Raw genomic sequence first — 27,657 nt, 5'->3', positions numbered from 1 at the left:
TCTGGGGGTGGGGGGGTGGTGGGTGTAGGGGGAGAGGAAAAGGGCAGGAATGTTGTGATATGCTATTGAGGGAGGGCCGGGGGAAGAGTGCATGGAAAGGTTATTTTATTAATTTTTACAAAACTTTGCAGTAACTGACCCTTTAAATTTCAAATGCTCATTGAGGGCTGTAAGCCCTTTAAAAATGGCACCCCGCCCCCTCCACATGATGCTGGGGTGGGGTGGCCGCCCCAGACATTGTAATGAGCTGCTGCATTTGCAATCGTGGAAGCTCCGCGACATTGACCCCATGTGTGCAGGCCACATTTTTTTATGCACTGTGCCTATTTCGGCAGTGGTGTCTTAAAATGCAGCCCACTGTGTCTGGATATGTGACCATGTTCAGGAAGGTTCTTTTTTCACCTTGGACCCTTTAAAAAGCCTGTGAATTGGATAAAGGGTAGGTATTTGAAATCTTGGCCTGGAGCAAGAGAGAAAAGACCCAGCATAGCGTTCCCTCTCTCTGTCAAGGAGACTTGCATCTCGTGAAAAGGAATCCTGCATTTGAAAGATGGCAGATTCCTGTTGCCTCCGGTCTCCGAAGAATTCCTGCATCCAGTGAGATTCCTGCTGCTTTCTGTGTTCTATGAAATCCTGAAATCTGAAGAATTTTTCTACTACTAGACTGCTGCTTCAAAACCCAAGCAGACCTGTTGCTATGGGCAGCACAGTGGTTAGCACCGCAGCCTCACAGCTCCAGCGACCCGGGTTCAATTCTGGGTACTGCCTGTGTGGAGTTTGCAAGTTCTCCCTGTGTCTGCGTGGGTTTCCTCTGGGTGCTCCGGTTTCCTCCCACATGCCAAAGACTTGCAGGTTGATAGGTAAATTGGCCATTAGCAATTGCCCCTAGTATAGGTAGGTGGTAGGGAAATATAGGGACAGGTGGGGATGTGGTAGGAATATGGAATTAGTGTAGGATTAGTAGAAATGGGTGGTTGATGGTCAGCACAGACTCGGTGGGCCGAAGGGCCTGTTTCAGTGCTGTATCTCTAAATAAATAAAACTACACCTCTGATGGAAGACCTATGTGACGCCTGCTGCAGCTAAATTGCTATGAATGCCTACCCATCACAGACTATTCAACCTCACCTGGAGATACTTCGAGTGGCATCCAACTATTTGACTCTGGGATACCTCACCATACCAAAAACACCCGACCAGACCATGAACCTCAATTATTTTTAGTATTCCTTAAAAAACAGCTGTAAATCAAAAATCCTTTCTCCCCAGTTAACTGGTTTCTTTTTGAATGTGTGTGTGCATGAGGGTTAAGGAGTTTTTTTTTCATAATTATGATTTATCTCATGAGTAGTTAAGACCTATAATTTCTTTTCTAATATTGTTGTTGTTGTTTAAAGAAACCTGGTTTGGTGTGCTTTATTCTGGGGGGGAAAATTGAGTGTTTAATTTGGCTATTCTTGGTAGGTGGGAAACTTTATTTGATATGCTATTACCTGTGGAGTAGTGGGACTGAATTAACAGTGCATTATTTTCACCTGGGTAGTAACAATAGCATCAATGTTATTAATCCATAGCTGTATTTAGTGTGGTGCGCTAAACAACAAACCAATGCAACTCAGCATAGTTGGGATTTAACATCTTATATTATTTTGTTGAAATGTTGAAAGGATAAATTTATTATGCAATTAACACTGGTGTATTTTATTATTTTTCATATTAGTCCATACTGAGTGCCTACAGAATGTTATTCATCAGACAATATAAAGCATTCCCAAAAGTGATAAAATCACTGCTACAACAAAAGTTACTGACCCCACAAACTGCAGTTTTCAGGACTGTTAAACAGTTTTAAATTTTGACAAGATAAATTTGAACAATTTTGATTTTCAAAGTGATTGACAGTTGTTTGAAAGATGCTCTCCTGCTGGATCAGCAAGTTTAGATTGCAGGCAGTTGAACCATTCAAACTTGGAACGACACAGGCTCAATCTCAGTAGTAGAAGTGATACAATGGTCCTCAGCACCCTTTGGTTAAAGAAGAGCAAATTATCTAAAATTCCTGTTCCTGACTGCTATCCATCAACTGTGTTAGAAATGTATATATGTGAAAAGCAAGTAGAGGACAAGATCGAGCTCAGCATTAATGCTCTCCAGAATCAACTGGCTTGCCAATACTCATTGTTGAGGCTCGTGTTTAATAAGCACTTGGGCAAGGTATAAGAAGGGGTGGTTCAAATGGAGCAAACATTCACCTCAAGAGGAGTAGAGAAGAAAAATGAAGACGGAAAAGTAAAATGTTTAAGTGTTGGAAAAACATGGTTTGGGAAAATACTTTGGTTGTCAATCAGCAGTAAAGTGAACACACTCAGGTGTGTGTGGCAGGGCCAATTTACTGGTTCACACAACAGCTTGGCTAGGAGCCAAAGTTTCATTCGAGTTCCTCAGTGCAGAAGCAGGGCATCAGTGGAAAATACAAGATAATACAGGACGAACTATCCAAGTTGCAGAGGGAAATCTTAAATTACTTTAGCTTATATAAAAATAATCCCAAGGCAGAATTAAATATGGCTTAATTAAATAAAGAATTAAATAAAAATTAAAACAACTCTAGGGTAAAGTCATTATTAAGGAAATACACAATGCCCCTCTAAATTTCATATAAAGACTCCAATGGTGTCAGGAACACAGTTAAGGCTTTTGGAATTGCTGAGGGAAGTGAGCAAGGGTTGGCAGAGAAAGACACATATTTCAAAAAAGCTAACAAAATATTCACATTCCATATTAAATAAACAAAGGCTTTTTTTTCTCTCCCTGGAATTCAAAGCTAAGTCCACAGTCAGAGCGTGACGCTCCTTGTGTGGAAAGTGAATTTTAATTAGCATAAAAATAACTATACAGCATGAATAAAAAAAATCCTATATAAACTGCCATTATATTGGTGCTAAGAACAAAAGTGAAAAGAATCTTTGAACAGTATCATAATTGTAAGAATGACATTGTTTACCCAAATTACTAAGTCTAATGTTTGTCTATTTGAAATACAGTATTGGGACTAATGTTGGAAATGTGCGCTTACAACTGTCTTGTAATTATATTTTGACATGAGACGTATACTTCATTAGAACCCAACTACAATTGAATTATGCAGGCCCACAAAAAATGTATATTTGAAAGAGCTGCAATAAGAGGAGCCCAAATTTGGTTCAGTAATAGCCGTGAGCATATTTCTCATCAGAGAGCCTGTGAATTATTAAGATGTAGTCTGTTTTGAGGAAGTAGGAGCTGGGATAAGACTGTCCAGCTGCTGACGATGTCCTGTTTGATCTAGCCATTCACAGAACTCCTGCTCCACCAGGTTTTGAAACAGCTTGCGTTGTTCTCTGAAAAGAGCAGTAAAAATATTAGCAAAATTCTGAAAACATTCTAAATTTTACACCAAGACAAATCTGTTAGCCAGAAAGTAGGAATCCGTTCCGTTTCCCCAGGTTCAACAATTTATCAAGTAAAGCCCTTGTTCTACCAACCCCACCCACCCTACCATTTTGAAGTTTCACATGCAAATCAAAATTAAAGTTGTGCTACTGTGTGGCATTGCCTTCAGAGATTGGGTACGTTTTGGCAAACTCCCTTCATGGAAGGAAAAAAACAATTAAAATGAGAGTGGAAAAATGTATTTTCCAATCATTGAGTACAAAATCTGGATCACCTGAAACAGAAATTCAAGCCTGCTTTCTAGTAAAAGGGCTCAGACAATGCCAACCACAGTAACAAAAACTGGAGCAATAAAAAAAGCTTTCTGAATCTCTCAATGGAAATTCTATCATTATCCCAGGGTATCCATTACATACTGCAAAATATTGTGGGATGATTTAATTCCATTGTAGGAGCTGCCAGTGTTGAAAAAAAAAATGATAGTTTATAGTGAAGGACTAACAATTACACCATTATTACAGGTTGAGAAATTGCAATTAACAGGAAAGTCCAAAGCTAGTATATACTGTAATAGAGAACTGAACTCTACCGATAATATGGTTTAAATTTAATCTTTACAACAGGAGTTTTATCAAAAATGACAACCAGTGAATGTGGGACCATTCCAGAGATACATTCTCCACTCCACAGGTGCTTGCAGGTATTTTTTTTTTTTTAAATTCATTCACGGGATGTGGGCATCACTGGCTAGGCCAGCATTGATTGCCCATCCCTAATTGCCCTTGTGAAGGTGATGGTGAGCTGCCTTCTTGAACCACTGCAGTCCTTGGGGTGTAGGTTCACCCACAGTACTGTTAGGAAGAGAGTTCCAGGATTTTGACCCAGTGAGTGAAGAAACTTGTCCTTCTAGGTGGTAGAGGTCGTGGGTTTGGAAGGTGCTGTCAAAGGAGTCTTGGTGAGTTGCTGCAGTGCATCTTGTATATTGTACACACTGCTGCCATTGTGCGTCAGATAAGGTGGTGGATGGGTGCCAATCAAGCGAGATGCTTTGTCCTGGATGATGTCAAGCTTCTTGATTGTTGTTGGAGTTGCACCAGACCAGTGGAAAGTATTCCATCACTGACTTGTGCCTTGTAGATGGTGGACAGACACTGGGCAGTCAGGAGGTGAGTTACTCGCCACAGAATTTCCAGCCTCTGAACAGCTCTTGTAGCCACAGAATGTGTGTGGCTGGTCCAGTCCAGTTTAGAATCTCTCTTGTTTGAGGTGGTCATTGCCTGGCACTTGTGTGGCATGAATGGGCCTCAGACATTACCCTGAGGAACTCCTGCAGTGATGTCCTGGGACTGAGATGATTGACCTCCAACAACCACAACCATCTTCCTTTACACTAGGTATGACTCCAACCAGCACAGAGTTTTCCTCCTGATTCCCATTGACTCCAGTTTTGCTAGGGCTCCTTGATAACATACTCAGTCAAATGCTGCCTTGATGCCAAGGGCAGTCACTCTCACCTCACCTCTGGAGTTCAGCTCTTTTGTCCATGTTTGGACAAAGGCTGTGATGAGTCAGGAGCTGAGTAGCCCTGGCAGAACCCAAACTGAATGTCAGTGAGCAGGTTATTGCTGAGCAAGTGCTGCTTGATAGCATGGTCGACGACCCCTTCCATCACTTTACTGACGATCGAGAGTAGACTGATAGGGTGGTAACTGACTGGGTTGGATTTGTCCTGCTTTTTGTGTAGAGGACTTCCTTGGGCAATTTTCCACATTGCCGGGTAGATGCCAGTGTTGTACCTGTACTTGGACAGCTTGGATAGGGACGTGGCTAGTTCGGGAGCACAAGTCTTCAGTACTATTGCCGGAATGTTGTCAGGGCCCATTGCCTTTACAGTATCCAGTGCCTTCAGCCATTTCTTGATATCACGTGGAGTGAATCGGATTAGCTGAAGACTGGCATCTGTGATGCTGGTGACCTCGGCCCTTCAGGCTGAAGATGGATGCAAATGCTACAGCCTTGTCTTTTGCGCTGACATGCTGGACTCCCCCCATCGTTGAAGATGTACAAGACCCGGCACATGAGCCTGATTCATCTACCATATGAACTACAGCAGGCTCACGGGATAGCAGTAAGAAGTGGGAATGCCGGCCAATTTTCTCTCCTTCCTAGTTCAAGATACTGAGGGCAACAGTAGCAACCTTCCACACCCCAAATGAAATCAACTAACCCAGTCCAGGTCAAGGGGTGTATCTGAGACAGGTGCCACTATAGATATTGTGATCCTTGTCAAAACTGTGTGGATAACAGTGTCATATGGTGCAGTGAATAAATAAACTACCTTATCTTTACCGAGCTATACTGATCTGGAGGTTCCAGTTCAATATCAGTTTGTGGCAAGATAGCTGATCTCAGCTGGAGTGGCAGTAGAGGCACTACAAGTGGCCTCACTGTCCTTAGGCTAGTAAAGGAGAAAAGAAAAATCAGTGAGCACCCACCTTCTGATCATCAGTGTGAACGTCAAGCAAACGCAGATTTACAGGTTAATTCTGATGGTCGCACAGATAAAGACTCCTGACAATCACTGTTTTAGATTCAACATATGAAAAATGGCTACTTGGGCCACAAATCTGAGCGCTACTGGCATAAATAAAACCATTCCCAGCAATAGTCACTGTCTTCAGGAAATAAGATGGAAGAGACACTTATCTCAGTCAGGGACATAAAATCTATTTTCAGTGTACAATTACTAACCTGCTAAGTCCTGCTTCCTTAATAGTCTTCTGCCAATTCTGTATTTTCTGCTCTCTTTGTCTTACAGCTTTTTCATATGGTGATGGTAGTCCTCCAGGGATCTCCACAGTGTCTCCCTCTATTTCAAATGGAATCACAAATAAATAAAATTCTTTGGGGGACAGCAGCCGATAGACAGGCATTTCATTGTTGTCCACACCAATACACATTGGCTTATTCCAGTAATTGGGAATTGTGGCTATCCCTGTCCTAGCCATGTGATCCTCCAACAATGGATAGTAAGTATGGTATGGAGCAAATGTTAAGCTCATGTTCCCAGACATGATGAGAGGGTTGGTAGGTGTGAGACAGTGGAAAGTACACGAAGACGATGACGAGACTGAAAGTCTGCGGCAGATAGCTATAACTTTCACATCATCACAGCTATGGACGTGGATGGTTGTTTGAACAGGACCAAGAACAAAGGTTGTATTTCTGCACTTCTCAATACTGACAGACCTGCAACGAGAAAACAATATGCACATAAAGTACACCATGAATCTTCAAACGTATTCACCTTACTCCAATCTAAATTTTCTTCTTCCCCTTCCCAAAGATCTGAATCCCCTGGGAACAAGGCCCCTGCCAGTGCTGCTGTCGAGTAGATCTGATGGGAGTTTATGCATTCCCTGTGGGGACAATGCCTGGACTCCATTTTGTGCCACCACCAGACAAACCAGCTGTCATCAGGGATTCACAAGCTGGGAATCACAAGGACATGCACAAATCTAAATTGTATCACTTCAAGCTGCAACATGTAAGTACATCAATTGTCTGCACAATGCATCTCATTCACTTTAAATTCCTTGGCACTTTTACTGGCATCCTATGTGACTGTGACAAAGGTAAACTATCCCTCCTCGTTCTTCTCGACCTGTCTGCGGCCTTTGACACAGTAGACCACACCATCCTCCTCCAACGCCTCCCCACTCTCTCAGGTTCCGTTCTTATCTAATCGAAGCCAGAGTATCACTTGCAATGGCTTTTCTTCCTGCTCCCGCATCATTTACCTCTGGTGTCCCTCAAGGATCTATCCTTGAGCCCTCCTATTTCTCATCTACATGCTGCCCCTTGGCAACATTATCCAAAAGCACAGTGCTAATTTTCATATGTACGCTAATGACACCCAGCTCTACCTAAACCCCCTCTCTCGACTCCTCAAATGTTGCTAAGTTTAACCAACTGCTTGTCCAACATCCTGTACTGGATGTGCAGAAATTTCCTTCAATTAAATAGAGAAGACTGAAGCCATTGTCTTCATCCCTGTTCCAAACTTCGATTCCTCCCCCTGACAACTGTCTGAGACTAAACCAAACTGTTAGCAACTGTGGTATCATTTTTGATCCCGAGATGAACTTCTGACTACATATTTGTGCCATCACCAAGGCCGCTATTTCCACCTCCGTAACATCACCCGACTTGGTCCCTGCCTCAGCTCATCTGCTGCTGAAACCCTCAATCATGCCTTTGTTACCTCTAAACTTGAATATTCCTATGTGCTCCTGATGGGTCTCCCACATTCTACACTCTGTATCCCTGTGCTCACTGACCTACACTGGCTCCCAGTGAAGCAACATCGTGATTTTAAAATTCTCATCTTTGTTTCCAAGTCCCTCCATTGCATTGTCCCTCGCTATCTCTGTAATCTCCTCCAGCTCCACAACCCTCAGATATCTATGCTAATCAAATTCTGGCCTTGACTATCCCAATTTTAATTGCATCACTAATGGTGGGCTTGTCTTCAGCTGCCTAGGCTTAAGCTTTGGAATTCCCTCCCTACTTCACTTTCCTCCTTTAAGACACTCCTTAAAACCTACCTCTTTGACCAAGCTTTTGGTCATCTGCCTTAATATCTCCTTATATGGTTCATTGTCATATTTAATTTTAAAATGCTCTAGTGAAGTAAGCACCTTGGGACAGTTTATTATGTTAAAGGCAATATATAAATACAAATTGTTGTTGCTGAGTATGTAGGTACTTTACTTAAATTAATACATGACTTTTCTGATAATACAAAAGTAATGCAAAGTTCCTTACAGTGAAGTAATGACATCATTGCCTGACGACAAGTATTGACATAGCCTAGTGTTTTCTACATAATCATTTAAACATTGCCCAAAAAAAACTAAATAAAAACTAGAGTTTCACACAGTAGTAAAAGTATATTGACAGTACCAATAAATCTGTTTAATGAATCAGCTTTATTTTGTCAGTTTAAGACTAAAAATGTCAATTCTTCAACCTTTTTGTTTCATAAACATAAATCTCACCTTAAAGGAGATAGGAGATATATATAGCAGTCATTGCAACGATGAATTTTAACATGAGCTCCAACTAGTTGATCTGAGCTTTTAGCCAGGGTTTGCTTGTACACTTGTGTCATTACCACCACCTTGTGGCCTTTAGGTGCTGTATAGGTATTGCATGCAATCTTTGCCCTCTTTGTCGTACCTTCAACTTAGATAGAGAGAAAGTAGCTGAGTAATATTGTTTGGACTGTTAAATGTTTGAATGTCAAGTTGGTGGCTGGCATGAGCAAACCCACTTAACGCCATAAAATTCGTAAATTCAACTACACAATCTAAATTATAGATCTGATCACTTGGTCTCCTGTAAATTAGTTAAAATGCAAAATAGGAAAATAGTTAGCCATTGCAACTTGTGTTTCAGAAATCACATGGTTGTAATATAGTTACTCTAGTTAACTTGAGCACCAGAACTACTCACAAAAGATTCAACTATTCATTACAGTGATGTGTATAATATATTGATGCCAAGTTAATTTAGTTACTACCAGTAAAACAGGAAAATACTGGTTAAGAAAATAGGACCTCTATAAATGGATTAGTGAGTGAATTTATTTTTTAAAAGTCATTTTCGGGATGCGGGCTTTGCTTGCATGGCCAGCATTTATTGCCCATCCCCAGGTGCCCTTGACAAGGTGGTGGTGAGCTGTTTTCTTGGACTGCTGCAGTCCAGGTGGTGAAGTTATGCCACAGTGCTGTTAGGTAGGCAGTTCTAGGACCCAGCAACAATGAAGGAACGGTGACTATATGTCCAAGTCAGAGGTTGTGTGACTTGGAGAAGAACTTGGGAGTTGTTGGTGTTGTCATGTGCCTACTGACCTTGTCCTTCTAGGTGATAAACCATGAGATTGGCAGATGCTGTCGAAGAAGCCATGGCAAGCTGCTGCACTGTATCTTGTATATGGTACACACTGCAGCCTAGGTGTGCCAGTGGTGGAGGGAGCGAATGTTTAAGGTGGTGATTAGCGTTAAGCTTCAAATGTTGTTGAAGTTGCATCCATCCAAGCAAGTGGAGAATATTCCATCACACTCCTGACTTGTTCCTTGGAGATGGTGGAATGGCTTTGGAGGGTCAGGAGTTACGTCACTTGCCGCAGAATACCCAAATTCTGACCTACTCTTGTAGTCACAGTATTTATGTTGCCGGTACAGTTAAGTTTCTGGTCAATGGTGATCTCCAGATGTTAAGTGGGAGATTCAACGATGGTAATGCCATTGAAAGTCAAGAGGAGGTGATTATTCACTCTCATTTGATATGGCATTGCCTGGCACTTTTGTGGCATGAATGTGGCTTGCCACTTTTCGGCCCAAGTCTGGATGTTGTCCAGGTCTTGCTGCATGCGAGCAAGACTGCTTCATTATCTGAGGAACTGCGAATGGAACTGAACACAGTGAAACCATCAGCAAACATCCTGACTTCTGACCATAGAGCCGAGCATAAAAATCTAGACTGACACTCCAATGCAGTACTAACAAAATGCTGCACTGTCAAGGGTGCCATCTTTCAGATGAGATATTAAACTGAAGCCCTGTCTGCCCTCTCAGGTGGCCATAAAAGATCCCATAGCACTTGTGACAGAAAACACACCGGCCTAATGGAAACATATTAATTTTGTCACATGGAACACTATTTGAACTTTTACTGGACACTGAACATAACTTGTTTAAAAAGACCAGAGAGCTGAACAGCTGAAAACATGGCTGCACATTTACGAGAGACAATGGGAGTGCTCCCTGATTCAATTAGCGAGATGGGTTTTGTCAACAGTGATGATCAAAAGACATCGAGAGCCATTGCCTGTGTAAGAGCCGCCACTCCCCCTCCCCCTCCTCCCCCCCATGTGTGATTGCAGAACTTTTGAAACCAACAATCTTTGCAGACGATGCTATTTCAAACAAAGAGCTGGTCACAGCATTAACCTGCTGGCCAACCTGGGGACTTTTTGAATTGTGCCTGACAGAAAGGTTTGGGGCAGATTGCAATTTGAAGACAAAAAGAGAAGGAAGCTATCTCCTTGTCTCTCTCTCTCAAGCAAAGTTCTAGGGACCGACGGAAGCAACTTAAGCCTCATGACAGAGGACCTCTTCAGCCTTCTGGTACCAGCGAAACAAGTTTGCAAGTGTACACTGGGCCCCTGTGAGAACTGCAAGACTTAGCTCCAATCAAGGACTTTACATCCAAACTAAAGAAAGTAACTGAATTCCATTTACTACTCCAACCCCCAACCCTTTATTCTTTCTTCCCCTCTGTATCTATTTGTGTGTGTGTTTATCTCGTATGCATGCTAGCGTGGTTGCGTCGTGTATTTTAGTAATTTTAACTGAGTTAGAGTGATAAGGTTAATAAACTTACATTGTTCTTGTTCAAACCTAAGAAAGCCTGTCTGATTGCAATTGTAAATGAACCAACTAGAGAGCAGTGAGCAAGGACTCAGAGGTTAAGCTAAAAACATGATGTTTTAAAAGTTAAACCCTGTTATGGCCAAACCAGGAAAGGGGCCAGAAGGGAGCTAGAGACCCTTTCCTCACCCGGTCGTAACACACTATATTGAAGAGCAAGGTACTTATCCCTTGTGTCCTGGCCAATATGTTTTCCCTCAACCAACATCACAAAACAAGGTTATCCAGTCATTATTACATTGCTGTTTGTGGGAATTTGCTGCATGATAATTGGCAGCTGCATTTCCCATATTACAACAGTGACTCCACTTCAAAAGTACTTCATTAGTTATGAAGCACTTTGGGATGCCCCAGGATCGGCAGAGGTGCTATGTAAATGCAAGTATTTTTATGGTGGAGAGTAGGACATTGATGAAGCAGCTGAAGATGGTTGGGCCTAGCATACTATCCTGAGGAACTCCTGCAATGATGTCTTGTAATATTTGTATTTCTTAAAACAAAGCAGGATCCTTTTTAAAAGATTACTTACATTTGATTTTAAAAATTGTGTGTGATTAAATTAAAAGAGGCTTTACACATTTAAGTATTTCTCTCATTTCTGCCTCTCAGGCTGTTGACTGGGTTGAGTTCCACACGTGTCAGTGACCCTCCCATACCTTCTTCAAGTGATCCTAATTGAGTTAAGCCAGTGAGCTTTGGTAGTCTACTTCATCATGGAGGCCCAATAAAGAAATGACAAATGTTGTTCTCCAATATCCAAACACATGCCCTTTCAATTAAGGGTCATTGGCCTGAATATTGCGTTGTAATGATGGTGAAACTGCCTGTGTTTGCCGTCATTATAACCATGAAACTGACAATGTCTGGTGTTCACACATGCGCAGTTAAACACGAAAATCCAGAAGCTTCTGGTCAGTGATTCTCTGCTCCTTCAAAGGGTGCACTGTTGAATTTCCCACAGGCAGAAATCTTAGAAATCACAGGATCTAACGTGAACTTCAATTATTTATGCTATTCGCGACACTGTAAAAAGTCTGGAAAATGTTACATCTTGTTGGATAAGGTATAACTGAGTATTTCGCAGCCTACAAAGTCATAATTACTGCTCACCAACCTCTGACCCAAAAAACTAATTTCATATGTGTAATGTCAAATTTCTCCAAGATAAAAAATGCCATAGATTTTAAAAATAAAAATAAAGTTTATATTTCAGCTTCTATCTTAAGCCTATGTGTATGTCCCTATCATTACTTTGCTCTCTAATCAGTGCTTTTTACTTCTGTTTTGCTATCTGTGAGATTTCAATATGATTTAGCCTGCTTGATGACATCACTGCTGCTAAATGCCAGAGATCCCCAATAGCTGATGCTGGAATGAAATTAACGCTGGGAAGGGGGGGGGGGGGGGGGGGGGGGGAATAGCTAGATCTTTATGGGAAGCTTTTTTAGATCAAAGCTTAAATCTGTTCTTTTCTGGTTTGTATGGCATAGTATATCAGGTGATATGTTTATTCAGTGGGGAAGCTTTCCTCATCCAATCTTAAAAAAATATATAGCATGTTGATATGTGTAGTTGCATATCAAACATGCAAGGCAACATAATAGTTACCAACACAATACCAAAAAAAAAAAATTTCAAAACCTGAAATATTGTTCTGTTTTCAAACCTGCCCTGACAGTCAAGTAGATTTTTGGTGATATGCACTCTGGCAGCTTTTAATATTGTTAAAATTGTTTCCAAAATTCAGTTACACACAAGGCCCAATTTTCGCTCACTCAAAACCGACTTACACAAGTTAAAATCGGGCCCTATATGATGTCAAATTCATCGACAATTCAAAAAGGCAACTTTAGAAAGAATTAAATTCAAATTGTTTTTTTATTACAAAATGTATTAATTATTGAGTAAATTAGCTCAACACAAGACATATCACCATAAGCTAACTGAAATACTTTGAGCATGTGAAGGAATGCACTGAGTCCACTTCGATGGAGTATGCATCTACAGAATACTGAACTCAGGAATTTGGTGAGTGAGTGAGGGAATTTGGTGCAGTGGAGGGAAGAGGTGCTCTTCTGGTCTTTTAAAAAAGGAGCAGCCCAAGAGAGGGAGTGAGAACTGAGAGCTGAGGTCTAGAGGCATTATTTTGGTAAGCATGTAGGTGATTGGTTGATGAGTTTTACGGTTTTATTTTCTCTAAACCAGGGAAGTAGTTTAAACTAGGACTGGGGCAATACAAGTACTGTATTAAATTTATAGTGTAACTAGTTAAACTACTTAATACAGCTACAAATAATTGTTGAGTGGCATTTCAAAACTTGAAACCCTAATTAGTTAAATAAAATAGAATAAAGATTGCAGGGCAGGTGACGTGTTGCAGCTGTAGCATGTGGGAACTGGTGGACACTGGTGCGATCCACAGCAACCACATCTGTAGTAAGTGTCTGCAGTTTGAGGAACTTCGGCTCAGAGCTGATGAACTGGAGTCCGGGCTTCGGTCACTACAATGCATCAGGGAGGAAAAAAGTTACCTAGACATTTTGTGTTCGAGGAAGCAGCCACGCTTCTTAGGATAAATACTTCATTTGGTCTGTGGTCAGGGACAGGAGGGTGTGACTACCAGTGAAGCAGGCATGGGGATCCAGAAGGTAGCACTGGAAGAGTGTCAGCCCTTGAATTTGTCCAAGTATGAGATTCGTGCAGCTTGTATGGACGAGTAGAGACTGCAGGGAGGTTGAGCAAACTGACCACAGTACTGTGCAGGGGGCCATTCAAGTTGGGGGGGGGGGGGGGGGGAGTAAAAAGGAATGTAGTAGGAGTATTAAAGGACAGTATAGTTAGGGGGATAGATACTGTTCTCTGCAGCCGAGAGCATCAGACCCGAAGGCTGTGTTGCCTGCCCAATGCCAGTAGTGAGAAATGATGTTGGCTCAGAAGATCAAAACGTAAAATCAGTTTGGGTGGAGATAGGAAATAGCAAGGGAAAGAAGTCACTGGTGGGAGTTGTTTATAGGTCCCCTAACAGTGGCTACACTGTAGGACGGAATATAAATCTAGAAATAATTGGGCCTTGTAAGAAAGGTACCACAATAATTATGGGCAATTTTAATCTTTATGTAGATTGGACAAATCTAACTGGCAAAGGTAGCCTCGAGGATGAGTTCATAGCATGTATTTATTTGGGATAGTTTCTTAAAACAACATGTTGTGAAACCAACCAGGGAACAGGCTATTTTAGACTTGGTAATGTGTAATGAGACAGGATTAATTAATGATCTCATAGTAAGGGATCCTCTCGGGAACGGTGATCAGAACATGATGAATTTCGCATTCAGTTTAAAGGTGAGAAACCTGGGTCTGAAACTAGTGTCTTAAATAAAGGCAATTACACAGGTATGAAGACTAGAGTTGGCTAAAGTGGACTGTGAAAATAGGTTAAAAGGTAAGAAGGTAGATAAGCAGTGGTAGACATTTAAGGAGATATTGCATAACTCTCAGCAAAGATAAATTCCATTGAGAAAGAAAGACTGAGAGAAAGATGAACCATCTGTGGCGAACTAAGCAAGTTAAGCATGGTATCAAATTGAAAGAAAAGGCATACAATTCTGAAAAGATTAGTGGTAGGTCAGAAGATTGGAAAAGTATTAGAAACTAGCAGAGGATGACAAAATAAAACCGAGAGATTAAAATATGAGAGTAAACTATAAAGAAATACAAAAAGAGAGTAGCTAAATTAAACATTGGTCCCTTAGAGGATGAGACTGTGGAACTATGAATGGGAAACAAGCAAATGGCAGAGACTTTGAACAAATATTTTGTATCTGTTTTCACAGTAGAAGACACCAAAAGCATCGAAGACTGGCAGAAAAATCAAGGGGCAAAAGGGAGGGAAGAACTTGAAACAATCACCATCACTAGAAAAAAGTACAAGGAAAACTAATGGGACTAAAGGTTGACAAGTCCCCTAGACCTGATGGTCAGCATCCTAGGATCCTAGGTTGGTTGTAATCTTTGAAAATTCCCTAGATTCTGGAAAGGTTCCAGCGGATTGGAAAAGAGCAAATGTAACGTCCTTATTCAAGAAAAGAGGGAGACAGAAAGCAGGAAGCTATAGGCCAGTTAGCCTAACATTTGTCGCTGGGAAAATGCTGGAATCCATCATTCAGGAAGTAGTAGCAGGACATTTAGAAAATCGTAATACAATCAAGCAGAGTCAACATGGTTTTATGAAAGGGAAATTGTGTTTGAGAAATTTATTACAGTTCTTTGAGGATGTAATGAGCAAGATTGATAAAGGGGCACCAGTAGATGTAGTGTATTTGGATTTCCAAAAGGCAATCAATAAGGTGCCACAGAAAAGATTACTACACAAGATAAGAGCTCACGGTGTTGGGGGTAATATATTAGCATGGGTAGAGGACTGGCTAACAGGAAGCAGACAGCCTGGATAAATGGGTAATTTTCAGGTTGGTAAACTGTAACTGGTGGGGTGCCACAGGGATCAATGCTGGAGCCTCAACTATTTATGCTCTATATTCATGACTTGGATGAAGGGACCGAGTTTATTGTAGCCACATTTGCTGACGATACAAAGATAGGTGGGAAAGCAAGTTGTGAGGAGGACACAGAGTCTGCAAAGGGATATAGATAGGTTAAGTGACTGGGCAAAAAATTGGCAGATGGAGTATAATGTGGGATAATATGAGGTTATCCACTTTGGCAGGCAGAATAGAAAAGCAAAATATTATTTAAATGGAGAGAAACTGCAGAATGCTGCAGTACAGAGGGATCTGGGTGTTCTCGTACATGAATCACAAAAAGTTAGCATGCAGGTGCAGTAAGCAATTAGGAAGGCAAATGGAATGTTGGCCTTTATTGCAAGGGGATAGAGTATAAAAATAGGGAAGTCTTGCTACAACTGTACAAAGCACTGGTGAGACCACACCTAGAGTACTGCGTAAAGTTTTGGTCTCCTTATTTAAGGTGGGATATACTTGCATTGGAGGCAGTTCAGTGAAGGTTCACAAAGTTGATTCCTGGAATGAAGGAGTTGTCTTATGAGAAAAGGTTGAGCAGGTTGGGCCTATACATTGGAGTTATTCTCAATTCTATTCTCCATTCCAGTTTCCTTTTCCCCAACTCTCTGTCCCTCTCCACCTACCCTCTCTCCCCCTCTCCACCTACCCTCTCTCCATATCTCTCCGCACCCCCCCCCACCCGTGTCTCCAGTGTTCCCCGCACTGTCATTGTCACCACTCTGATTTCCCCCCCCCCCCCTCACTGTTCCCCCTTTCGCTGTTCCCTCCTCTCCCTCTCGCATAGTTGCAGAGAGTGGAACACTCAGGAGATGGCTGGTCAATTCTTTTTAAAAAAAAACAATTGCGCTGTCAATTTCACAGCTGACAGCTGCTGACATTGGGAACAGCCATTTCCCAACAGCCTTGGGGTTTTCCAATGGGCTTTTTAAAAAAAGTCAGAACCCATCAGAAAACCCCCCGAGTCTGTTGGTAAACAGCTGTTCCCAATGTCAGCAGTTGTCAGCTGTGAAACTGACAGCGTGATGTTTTTAAAAAGGTTGCTCTGTAAGAAGATGACAATGGGAAATTTCTCATCTCCAGTCACGGTGAGGATGAGAACGGCCCCGGGAACAGTTTACATCCGGGGGCAGGATGGAAACGTTTGGCGGGCTGGATGCTGGCCCGCGGGCCGTATGTTGGACACCCTGCTTTACAGTATAGACAGACTATACATCTCCAATATAAAAAATATATATTTTAAATGACCAGGAATGCAGTATACTGTTTAACACAGTGGACTACAGAACGATCGGGAATCACAGATGCTAATTATTACCCCAAGGTAATTCCAATTCAACTGAGCTGTTAGAGCTGCTGAGCAGAAGGCATGCGGTACATACTTTAAGCTAAAAGAAGGAAAAAGAGGACAAGTCACCGTTCAACAGCTCCCACACACTTCCTTACTAGTTATCACCACCAGTAAATGCTTGAGAGCAAACTTCCTGCTTTCACTTCCCAAACATGATAATTTATAGTGGTGAGAGATGGGAAGAGAGTTTAAGAGAAGAAAAGAGGAAACAAATTATTGGCAGCCTTGACATATTGTGGAAGTGTTTTCAGGAATTTGTAGCTAAAACTTTATGTGGGTCAGTGAAAACTGCATGAAGTACTACCTGAACTTCAAAAAATAGAACCTACACTTACTATCCACCTTTCCCCCCCACCCCCCAACCCACCCAAAAAAAAAGAAACTATATGTAAAACAACTTGTCACAAATATTTTGCTGTTTTGGACTAAAAGACAAACTCAGATTACAATGAATTCTCCTGTTTTTACTTTCAAGATCTAGTCTGGTTAAATTACCTTGCTGTGCCCATGCTAGTTTCTTCCCTTTTTGGAAGCAGACTGCAGTACCGAATGGATTTGGTCCCAGCACACTTCTCAACCAGGCCTGTAGTTTATGGAAACAGAACATCTTGGAGAGCCTGGAGTAGCCAGATGCAGCCAGAATTGGTTGCCAGAGAGCCAGTTCATGCACAGGATAAATTAATTCATTCCGACCTATACTACCTTCAATGAGAAAGTTCAATGCTTTAACTGCTTCTACAGATACCATACTGTCATGGGCTGTGTGGGCTGAAGCGGTGAGTTGCTCTGGGTCCAGTAGGAGCTCCAATAACTCTGACAAGTGGTTCAGAATAAATACCAGATGGTTATGGTCATCCATATTCTGGATTATACAAAGACAAAAAACAATTTTCAGCAATTTATGATGAAACATTTCAGTACTAGAATACTTTTTTACTTAAAACATTTTACTAGATATAAATTTTGTTTTTATTCATTCAGGGATGTGGACGTCGCTGGCTCGGCCAGCATTTATTGCCCATCCCTAATTGCCCTTGAGAAGGTGGTAGTGAGCTGCCTTCTTGAACCGCTGCAGTCCATTTGGGGTAGGTATACCCAGAGTGCTGTTAGGAAGGGAGTTCCAGGATTTTGACCCAGCGACAGTGAAGGAATGGCGATATAGTTCCAAGTCAGGATGGTGTGTGACTTGGAGGGGAACTTGCAGGTGGTGGTGTTCCCATGCATTTGCTGCCCTTGTCCTTCTAGTTGGTAGAGGTCGCGGGTTTGGAACAATATAAACAATAGAAAATATGTACGAGCTGCAGCTTGGAAAATATTCATGATTTGTTAAATTATAGCAAGTAATTTGGCACAGACCAATTTATGCTGGCAATTTCACAAAGAAACACTAAGGACTGCTGATGTAACAAGAAAAAAATCCTGGTTTTCTTAAAATGAGATTAAGATAAATTGCAAACTGAGAGGACGTTAAGTAACTTGCCAGCAGTACCTGATCAGAGTGTGCTTGGTGCTGACATTGGGTAACATAGGAAAAACATCAGTGCAAATGCATCTGTGTTTTACATGTGCAACAGTAAGTGCTGATAAAACATAAGAGATTCTGTGCCAAAATTAGGTTTCTTGATAGGGGGTGGAATAGGAAGATGGATATCAAATTGGCCAAGAGAGTAAACAAAGAGTGTTTTTAAATGGTGTAGCTTCCCAATGGAATTCTATCACAAGTAGGGTGCCCCAAGGTGTGTCGTTACATCCTCTTCTGTTTGTTACACTCATTAGCGATCTGGAGGAGGACATTAGTAGCACAGTAATTAAATTTTCTGTTGACACCAAATTATGTTGCGAAATCAGACCTTAAAAAGAGGATAACGTTACAAATGGATTTGGATAGATTGGAGATAGATGTTTGCAAAAAGCTTTCTGTACAACCAAATATGAAGCTGTCAACTTAAGTGCACTTAATTAGGGCATGAAACATAATATGATTGGTCTTGTTAAAGGTAACAGATGGGGAAAAGCAGGAACAGTGACCACTGACTGCTCCTTCAAAGCTTCCAAGAAAAAACGATTGTATTGTTTGAACCATTTATAAGAAAATTAGAACCATAATAATAGGTTTATATACGGCTTTATCTTCATTTAGAGTTGTATGTCCAGTTTTGGTGCACGCATTTCAGGAAGGACATTCTGAATTGAGAACTATAGATACTTACAGCATAGAATAAGGTAATTCAGCCCATTGGCTCTTTGCTATAGCAATGCAACAAGATCAGCAATGATCTTATTGAATGGCGGAGCAGGCTCGAGGGGCTGAGTGCTCCTAATTCACATGTTCATATGTAACAAGGACAATCCCCAGCCCAGAAGCATTGAGCTATAAAGAAAGACTTGATGTGGCAGATTTGTATTCACTGGAGAACTGGAGAGATCGAGGCAATCTGATCCAGGTATTAAAGATGGTTAAAGGTAAAAAGAACATTAAGGTGGTAGTGTATTTTGAATTGATGGAGAAAGGTAGAATATGGCTACCCATATAAACAGAGGAACCATGGAAGGCGGCTAGACGCCTGGAAGCTTTTCTTTTCCCAGAATAATTGACCCTATGGAACAGGATTCCAGAGGTAGTTAAGACTAATTCTTTACAGTCTTTCAAGGAGGCAACAGATGAACTTCTGAAAAAAAGAGGCCATTGTAGCATGAGGGAGGCAAGAGTCAATTATTTTGGATAATAATTAATATGTCTGGGACATACATGGGAACAGTGAGGATTTTTTGTAAGGAGCCCAAATTGGCTACGGGAAAAAGTAGGAGGCAAGCTCAGATGAGTCAAGGCTTTTTCTGGTCTTTGATACACAAAACAATAAAAAAGAGCTTAAAACACAAAACCACTCAGAAACTAAGCTTAATGATAAAACATCAATTTATTAAACTTTATTTTGTGAAGACTTAAAAGAAATACATCTAAAGTTGTCACGATATGGTTGACTAAAATTCATGTTTTACCTAAATAAACAGTAAACTGGTATAATCAAAAGTATAGCTTTTAACACTACAGGAAAATGTTAACTTTCTAACAGTTATAATCAAAAGTCAATAATGAACTGCAAGTATTTATTTGGACTGAAAATGAATCAAGTACTGATGGAAAATATCAGCAGTAAACCAGCATGCCCCATTTGTGAAAGGGACACAGAGAATTACTAACAATAGTTAGTATTTAGAGTGAAGTTTTTGAATGCAATGCCGAAAACTCCATTGCAATTACTGACAAGACAGTTTTTGACACAGGAAAATGCAGAATTGTTTCTTGACCTATTTTGCTAGATTTACTGCCCATTAACTAGAAAATTTAGTTCAATTTAGTGAAGTCAAGTTTATATTCAGTGTGTTGAACAGCTTTTTGTTAGACTAAAAAAAAATAGATTTATACAAAATTATTTCCTTGTTTGTGCACCAGCTCTTCATTTTCCAGGTGTATGCAGCATTTTACTTGTATTACAAAAGCCTACCTTGTTCTGAGAATTAGATTTTCCCTCCAGATCAGGTGATCGTGACCTGGGACTTGGCCATTCCTCTCCAATCAAGGATGTCCGTAGAGAAACTTTGTTCAGCTGCTGAACATACAGAAACAGCAGGAACTGCAGCGTGTCCACTGACAGCTATGGGGATAAAAGTTTCAATTTACATTAGTGTTTCTTAAAATCGTATAATATATAGATACTTTACATAAAGTATCTTGCAAATATATAATGTTTTTTGAAAACATTAGTCTTTATACGAACATACGAATTAGGAGCAAGAGTAGGCCACTCGACCCTGCTCCACCATTTAATAAGTTCATTACTGATTTCTCCACATTTCCACCTACCCCCGATAACCTTCCACCCCCTTACTTATCAACAATCTATCGACCTCTGCCTTAAAAATAGTCAAAGACTCTGCTTCCGCTGCCTTTTGAGGAACAGAATTCCAAAGACCCACGACCCTCTGAGAGAAAAGATTTCTCCTCATCTATCTTAAATGGGCGACCCCTTATTTTTAAACAGTGACTCCTAGTTCAAGATTTTCCCACAAGGGGAAACATCCTTTCCACATCCACCCTGTCAAGTCCCCTCAGGATCTTATATGTTTCAATCAAGTCGCCTCTTACTCTTCTAAATTCCAGCGGACACAAGCCTAGCCTGTCCATCTTTCTTTGTAAGACAGCCCATCCATTCCAGTTATTAGTCTAGTAAACATTCTCTGTACTGCCTCCAACGCATTTATATCCTTCCTTAAATAAGGAGACCAATACTGTACACAGTACTCCAGATGTGGTCTCACCAATGCCCTGTATAGCTCCCTACTTTTGTATTCAATTCCCTCGTGATAAACGATAACATTCTATTAGCATTCCTAATTACGTGCTGTACCTGCATACTAACCTTTTGCGATTCATGCACTAGGACACCCAGATCCCTCTGCATCTCAGAGCTCTGCAATCTCTCACCATTTAGATAATATGCTTCTTTTTTATTCTTCCTGCCAAAGTGGACAATTTCACACTTTCCTACATTATACTCCATTTGCCAGATCTTTGCCCACTCAGTTAACCTATCTATATCCCTTTGTAGCCTCCTTATGTCCTCTTCACAAGTTACTTTCCTACCTTTGTGTCATCAGCAAATTTAGCAACCATACCTTCGGTCCCTTCATCCAAGTCATTTATATAAATTGTAAAATGTTGAGGCCCCAGCACAGATCCCTGTGGCACACCACTCGTTACATCTTGCCAACCAGAAAATGACCCATTTATGCCTACTGTCTGTTTCCTGTTAGTTAACCAATCTTCTATCCATGCCAATATGTTACCCCATACACCATGAGCTTATATTTTCTGCAATAACCTTTGATGTGGCACCTTATCAAATACCTTCTGGAAATCTAAGTACAAAAGATCCACCGGTTCCCCTTTATCCACAGCACATGTAACGTTATAAAACCTATTAAAGCTCTATTCGTTATTCCAATGCAGTTAACATTGAGGCCTTATCACAAGTCTGATGCTGATTTCATTTTTTTTCTATTTATAGAGTTAATGTCATAAAATGATCCATAGTTAGAACTGCTTAATTATTACAGGAAATTAGACAAACTGAGTCTTATCTTCATGTAGCCTTTACTTCAAATCAGGTCTCGGTGGCCTCAGAGGACATATCCTCAATCTCTCCCAACGTTCCTCATATCTAGTGATACATATAATCATCTAATTTCCCAGATTTCTATATTGGCAAGATACCATGCCTCCATGCAGCCTCTTGCCCAAAATGCCTAGCCAATAATACTAATTAATTCCTCAATGGGGGAGCTGTCAAGATTTGCTGGGGCTGAGATTAGAAAATCAATCTGAATTCAACACCAGTATTAACCTTCACTCTTTTTGTAACGAAAATTCTCTGAATTGTTTTTTTTTATATAAGCACCAATTTGTAACCAACAAGATGAGAGCTACTACAGTATAATTCACTGTGACAACCACAGATATTGACTAATTCATCAGAGGTGCCAACAGTAATTAAAAATACTTCCAACTCTACAATTGTTGATTAAGAAAATGCACCATATGGTAAACAGCAGTTCTATGTGGACCAGGAAGCTTTCAGATACCAGCCCGAATCTGTGCCCGAGCAATAAAATTGGGTTAATGTGGAAGGATAAAGCAGCCAGGCTATGAAGATTAGCTAGGGATACTGCAAAATCAGCATTTCATCCATATATTGTAAATCATAGCTTTTTTACCAGGTCAGTGCCAGATGAATTATGGTATCTCTTCTATCACTAACTTCTACAGAATTCAGATAAAATGCAATTTAAAAAAATAAGAATTTTTTTTTTTTACAAACTTAGCTGTATTATGTTATCCATGAAAATTGATATTTGAAATTTATATTACAAATTTAAAAATTGAACAATTTTAAAATCCAATTTTTCAGTAAGACTTAGAGAAAATTTAATTAAGCAAGCAAAACTCCTTTAAACTCACCCCTCTCTGCCCCATCCTACCATTGCTAAGGTGGCAGCACACTTGATCAAAGATGTGTCCAACATTACAGTTGTTGCTCCTCCACCAATGGTCAGCAAATACATTTTTGTGGGTTTGGACAGACATTTTCATACCTACCCCAAGAGACTCACTGTTCCATCTTCTAGCTAAGAATGAATGAGGGCAACTTAATCTGAGTAATAGTGGTGGCTAGGATTAAAACTGAATTACCTGCCATAGATAGGAATCAAACTCTACCATTAGAGGTGTTGGGTTATTTCCACTCCATTGCAATTTTTTTGCTCGTTTTAAAAAGCTAATATCAACTGTATATAGAATAATGGATAAATGAGGTGTTCATAAGGCTGTCCTCTACACGAAGATACCCAGATAATGTTAGAAATCACAAAAGCAACATTTAGGAGATCTATAACTGACATTCTAATACAATCCTGAAATCACTCTGTGGGTTTCTTTTTAATAAAACACATACACAATTTACGGTATATGTGGAGATGTTATTCAGGTTTTGTGCCAGTCAGTGTAATCCATACTCGAGTGTTATTTATCACTACTTAAAGTTCATCAAGCAATAAATAATCAGATTACATGGAATTTCCATGTCTATCTTAAAATGTAAAGCTATGATTTCTCTATTGTACAAAAAATAATGAATTCCCCCCCCAAAAAAGAGGTCCATGCCTTGTTTTTCAGTTTGTCAATTTCCTCTTCCGACCTGCAATGAGATACTGCCTCAGCCCACTCCAGCCTCTCCTCTGCAGTTCTCTCAAGAAGACTGTCAAATGTTTCAAAATACAGCCACGCCAAATTTTCAGCCAGTTGCAACTTCCCACATGCAATGTGCCTCCACATGGGCCAGGAAAGTCTGGGATAACCACCATCTCCTCCTTTTGTTCGAACATATGTCGCCATCTTTCGCAGGTAGTGCATACTGAATTTTGAAGGAGGTGGGATCTGCAAGACCCCAACAATGAAAGTTTCATATTTTACCCAAAGACGGACACTTGGCTGCTCCATTTCTGTTGAAGAGGAAATATATTTTACTTCACAGGTTGGCTTTATGACTGCAACAGAAGCTAAAAAAAAAAATTACATCTTAAAAGAAACAATCAAGACTGACTTTGCTTCATTAATAAAATTGCCCGTATGAAAATGTTGGCTTCATTCAGTTCTATTCGATGAAGTCAGTTAATTCTAACTTTCACCGCTTATCTATTATCAAACCAATGACAATTCTCAGTTTTAACCATGAATAATCCTACAAAAACACCACAAAAATAGCCTACTTCAAAGCCAAGATTAATATTGCAGAACACTGAGATTGAAGTGACAGAAGACCACATAAATCGAGACGTAATGAATGAGGTGATGGCATGCTTCAGTTTTGAAAGCCTTCCAAGTTGTAGGAAGAAGGAAAAAGTGAGAAAGAAGGGATTCAATAGTTTTGAGGGTCTTGGGAAACATGAGTTCAATAAGAAACCAGTTGATTTCAACAATGAAGATTTAGGGAGAAGAAAACATGAACGTGACCATGCATTTGCAGCTTAGGAGCAACAAGAAAAGTTGCTGAAAAATAACCATAGCAAAATTAAACGGAAATACAAAAAAAAATTGGGAGACAACGTTGTTTCCCTCCAAGCTATGGCATGAGCTACAGCGACACAAATCACTCTCTGGGCCAGCCCTCGCACTGCCGCCGGTAACTAAACTCTTCCCTGGCCGGCAACAGGCATCGGCTCAGGGCCGCTATCCGGCCCCTCAATGGCTGCCACTGCCTCCAGGAGTCAGATCAACACCGTGCTCCGTACCCGCTCCGCTCACTGCCTACCAGTCAGGGTGTCCGAGGCCGGGCTCCAAGGCCAGGCCAGGCCGCCGCTCGGCCTCCGGTTCCCGCTCGCCCGGCTGGCCGTTGAGCGCGCTCTCCGCCGCCCTGCACTTTGTGCAGCTGCGCAGCTCCGACCTGTGCACCTGCAATGGGCGGCAAGAAGGGCCACAGCCCACAAGGAGCAGACGCAAAGCCAACATCATCCCGCAGAGCTTCTTGCATGAGGGAAGTGTCAAGAATGCACCTACACACCGGTGTGAGCTGACAGACATTCAATTACTGTAGTTGCACTCACCGCAATATGAACATTTCGCATAAACAAACTCAGGAATGTCTACATAGCTGTTGCAGCTTTACCAACAACTGGCGAATAAAATATGTCAAAGTACGTTACATAAAAGCTTAAATTTGACATTACTCAAAGTGCGATGCAGTTTAATTTCTTTCATTACAGTATGTGGCACTCTTAAGTGTAGTAAGGCACCTCAATTACAGGTTATATTTACAATGTACAGTTCCTGTCAAACACGCAGCCCGAGGAGTTTTACACGGGTGTACTTCAGCAGGAGGGCCTTAGCAGTGGCCTTTCCCCATTGAGCCTTTGAGGCAGTTAACCCAAGCTTCAGTGCATCCCCCTGCACATAGTCCTGGACCTTGGAGTGTGCCAGTCTGTAATATTTGATCATGGACAGCTTTTTGCATTGGAAGACCAACGATTTTTGGACAGACCAAAGACCACCAGTTGATGATCCTCCAGCAGCCATTGATGTTTGTCTCGGTGTGCATCCCTGAAAACAGCCCGTAGAGCACAAAGTCCTGTGTTATCAAATGATGGAGCAAGCTCAAAGGGCCGAATGGTCTACTCCTGTTCCTAAGTCCTATATTTTTATGATCCTGTATTATGGAGCTGCTCAGGATGAACCTTGACAAAAACCAATGCATTTCTTGCCAGACCTTTGCAAAGGCACTTTCCAAAAGAAGGTGGCTGACGGTGTCTTCCCCACTGCAGCTGCCTCGACGACACTGAGACTCTGGGCGTGCATTAAGAATCTGACAGTGCCCTTCTCACCATCAGCCAAGCTATGTCTTGGTGTGTGTTTGAAAGTTCTGGCGATGAGGCATTCTGCCAAATTACTTTGATGGTGCTCAGGAAACCATCCAACAGGATCCATCATCTCCTTTTCCCACAGGCCTTGAGGATATTATGTGCAGACCACTGCCTGATGGACTTGTGGTCAAAGGTGTTTTTCTGTACAAACCTTTCCACGAGAGACAGGTGGTACAGCATGGTCAAACTGATGGAGCGTTCTGTGGCAATGTGGCCAGACCCATCCTTCGCAACACTGGGGACAGATAGAACCTCAGCACTTTGTGTTTGCATACTAAGAGCTTGATGCAGCCGCACACAAAAGTGGCCATCAGGATGAGGGCAAAGTTGGGTAGGTTTTCCCCTCTTTATCTAGAGATTTGTACCTCATGTCCCTGCAGACATTGTCTATCTTCGATCTCCAGATATAGCGGAAGATGGCTCGAATGACCACCATCACTCATCTTGATAAACACAAAAATTTGGACCACCCCCAAAACAAAAATTAGAGATGTTTCATGAGATAACCTTCTGTAGTAATTTCACCTTCCCATGTTTGTGTTTCTGCTTGCTTATCTTAACTCTTGTTCAGGGAGTTGTCAAGGAAATATTGCGTAAAAAGAAATAAAATATAAATATTGTACCCACTCCAGTATAACAGCCCCTCCCCTCTCCTCCCCTTACCTGGACAGTCCAGTTCATTAGAGGATGATATGAATATGGATGCACAGGAGCTGCGCCCATTGTGATGCACAACATTTAGATAAAATAAAAAGGAGAAAATGTAAATGCTGGAAATCTGAAATAAAACCAGAAGTTCTGGAAATAGGTCTATAAATCAGGAGTCAATTCTGATGAAGGGGAGCACAACTGAACTGTCAAAACCTGTCTTTTCTTTTAAATATGCTGACCGACAATTTTCTCATTTTTATTTCACAATAGTTAGATGATTTCTCATTAAGTCTGAATTAATCCAAATCACAGGCTTGTGGGTAAGGAGGACCGTGGATTCATTTGGAGGAGTTCACTGAGTTTTGTTTACAAATCTAATGTTGCATTTGTATGTGTTTACATAAAAACAAAATCCATTTGATAAGCTGCGACAACTTCCATTTATATTACACCTTCAAAGTAGTAAAATCTCCCAAGATACTTCACAAAGTTGTGGTAAGAAAAAAATTGGGGAGATGACCAAAAGTAGATGCTTTGGAAGGTGGAGGAAAGGTAGCAAGGCAAGAGGAGTTTAGGGAGGTTGTTATAGAGTGTGGTAAATATGTGACAATAACCTCGAACAATAAATGAGACATGACCTCCTTTATATATACTCAGAACCATAGAAGTGTACAGCACAGATGGTGACCATTCTGTCCAGCGTGTCTGTGTCATCTCCTCACTAGGGTAATCCAAAACGAATCTTCACTAGTTCACTCTCTTCCCATAGTTAGTTTCTTATTTTCCCTCAAATATTTATTCAATTTTCCCTCAAAATCTTATACTCTAAGGGTAGTTTCCATTTTTCAGGAAGGAGGCTTTAACACTTTCTGGGCGAATAATGTATCTGCGAGCAAGATGTAAAACAACGCATAAACGTACACAGGGCTGTACATTTTCTAATGCAATAATATTTCATCATTTTGCGATCTCTTTATTCACTTTAGTTTTGTTTTATTGCTCAAATTATTGAAACCTATTCGTTAGTCAACGTGTTATAAAATATAATCTCAATAAATATAAATGCATTTTACAACTAAGATATGTAAATGAGAGTTCCCGCCTTATGTTTTTCAGTTGCATTTTTGACTTATTAAAATTCACCAACCTAATTTCCTGAACATACGCAAAAATACTTCCTCCTCCCTCCCTCCTCAACGAACCCATTTTCTTGCAAATG

At 40.9% G+C, this 27,657-nt stretch overlaps 1 protein-coding gene across 3 annotated transcripts; it reads right to left on the bottom strand.

The window, feature by feature from the left end:
- Nucleotides 1-1,685: 1,685 nt before the first annotated feature.
- Nucleotides 1,686-27,657, bottom strand: tbccd1 (TBCC domain containing 1). Of its 3 annotated transcripts, none has more exons than XM_068035752.1 (7): nucleotides 27,586-27,657; nucleotides 23,536-23,873; nucleotides 20,321-20,470; nucleotides 17,310-17,676; nucleotides 8,493-8,679; nucleotides 6,184-6,681; nucleotides 1,686-3,380 (listed from the first exon to the last, which is right to left on the bottom strand). In XM_068035752.1, the coding sequence occupies exons 1-7, from the start codon at nucleotides 27,599-27,601 to the stop codon at nucleotides 3,251-3,253; spliced, it is 1,686 nt and encodes a 561-aa protein (XP_067891853.1). In that variant the 5' UTR covers nucleotides 27,602-27,657; the 3' UTR covers nucleotides 1,686-3,250. The 3 variants fall into 3 exon arrangements, with proteins under 3 accessions (XP_067891853.1, XP_067891855.1, XP_067891854.1); XM_068035754.1 differs by lacking the exon at nucleotides 27,586-27,657 and adding an exon at nucleotides 24,683-24,850 and having other exon boundaries at nucleotides 23,536-23,930; XM_068035753.1 differs by lacking the exon at nucleotides 27,586-27,657 and adding an exon at nucleotides 24,683-24,849.

This window comes from Heterodontus francisci, chromosome 7 (genome assembly GCF_036365525.1).
Source record: "Heterodontus francisci isolate sHetFra1 chromosome 7, sHetFra1.hap1, whole genome shotgun sequence".
Lineage (NCBI taxonomy): Eukaryota > Metazoa > Chordata > Chondrichthyes > Heterodontiformes > Heterodontidae > Heterodontus > Heterodontus francisci.
Note: the sequence above shows the minus strand (reverse complement) of the source record. Positions and strands in the feature narration are given on the sequence as shown.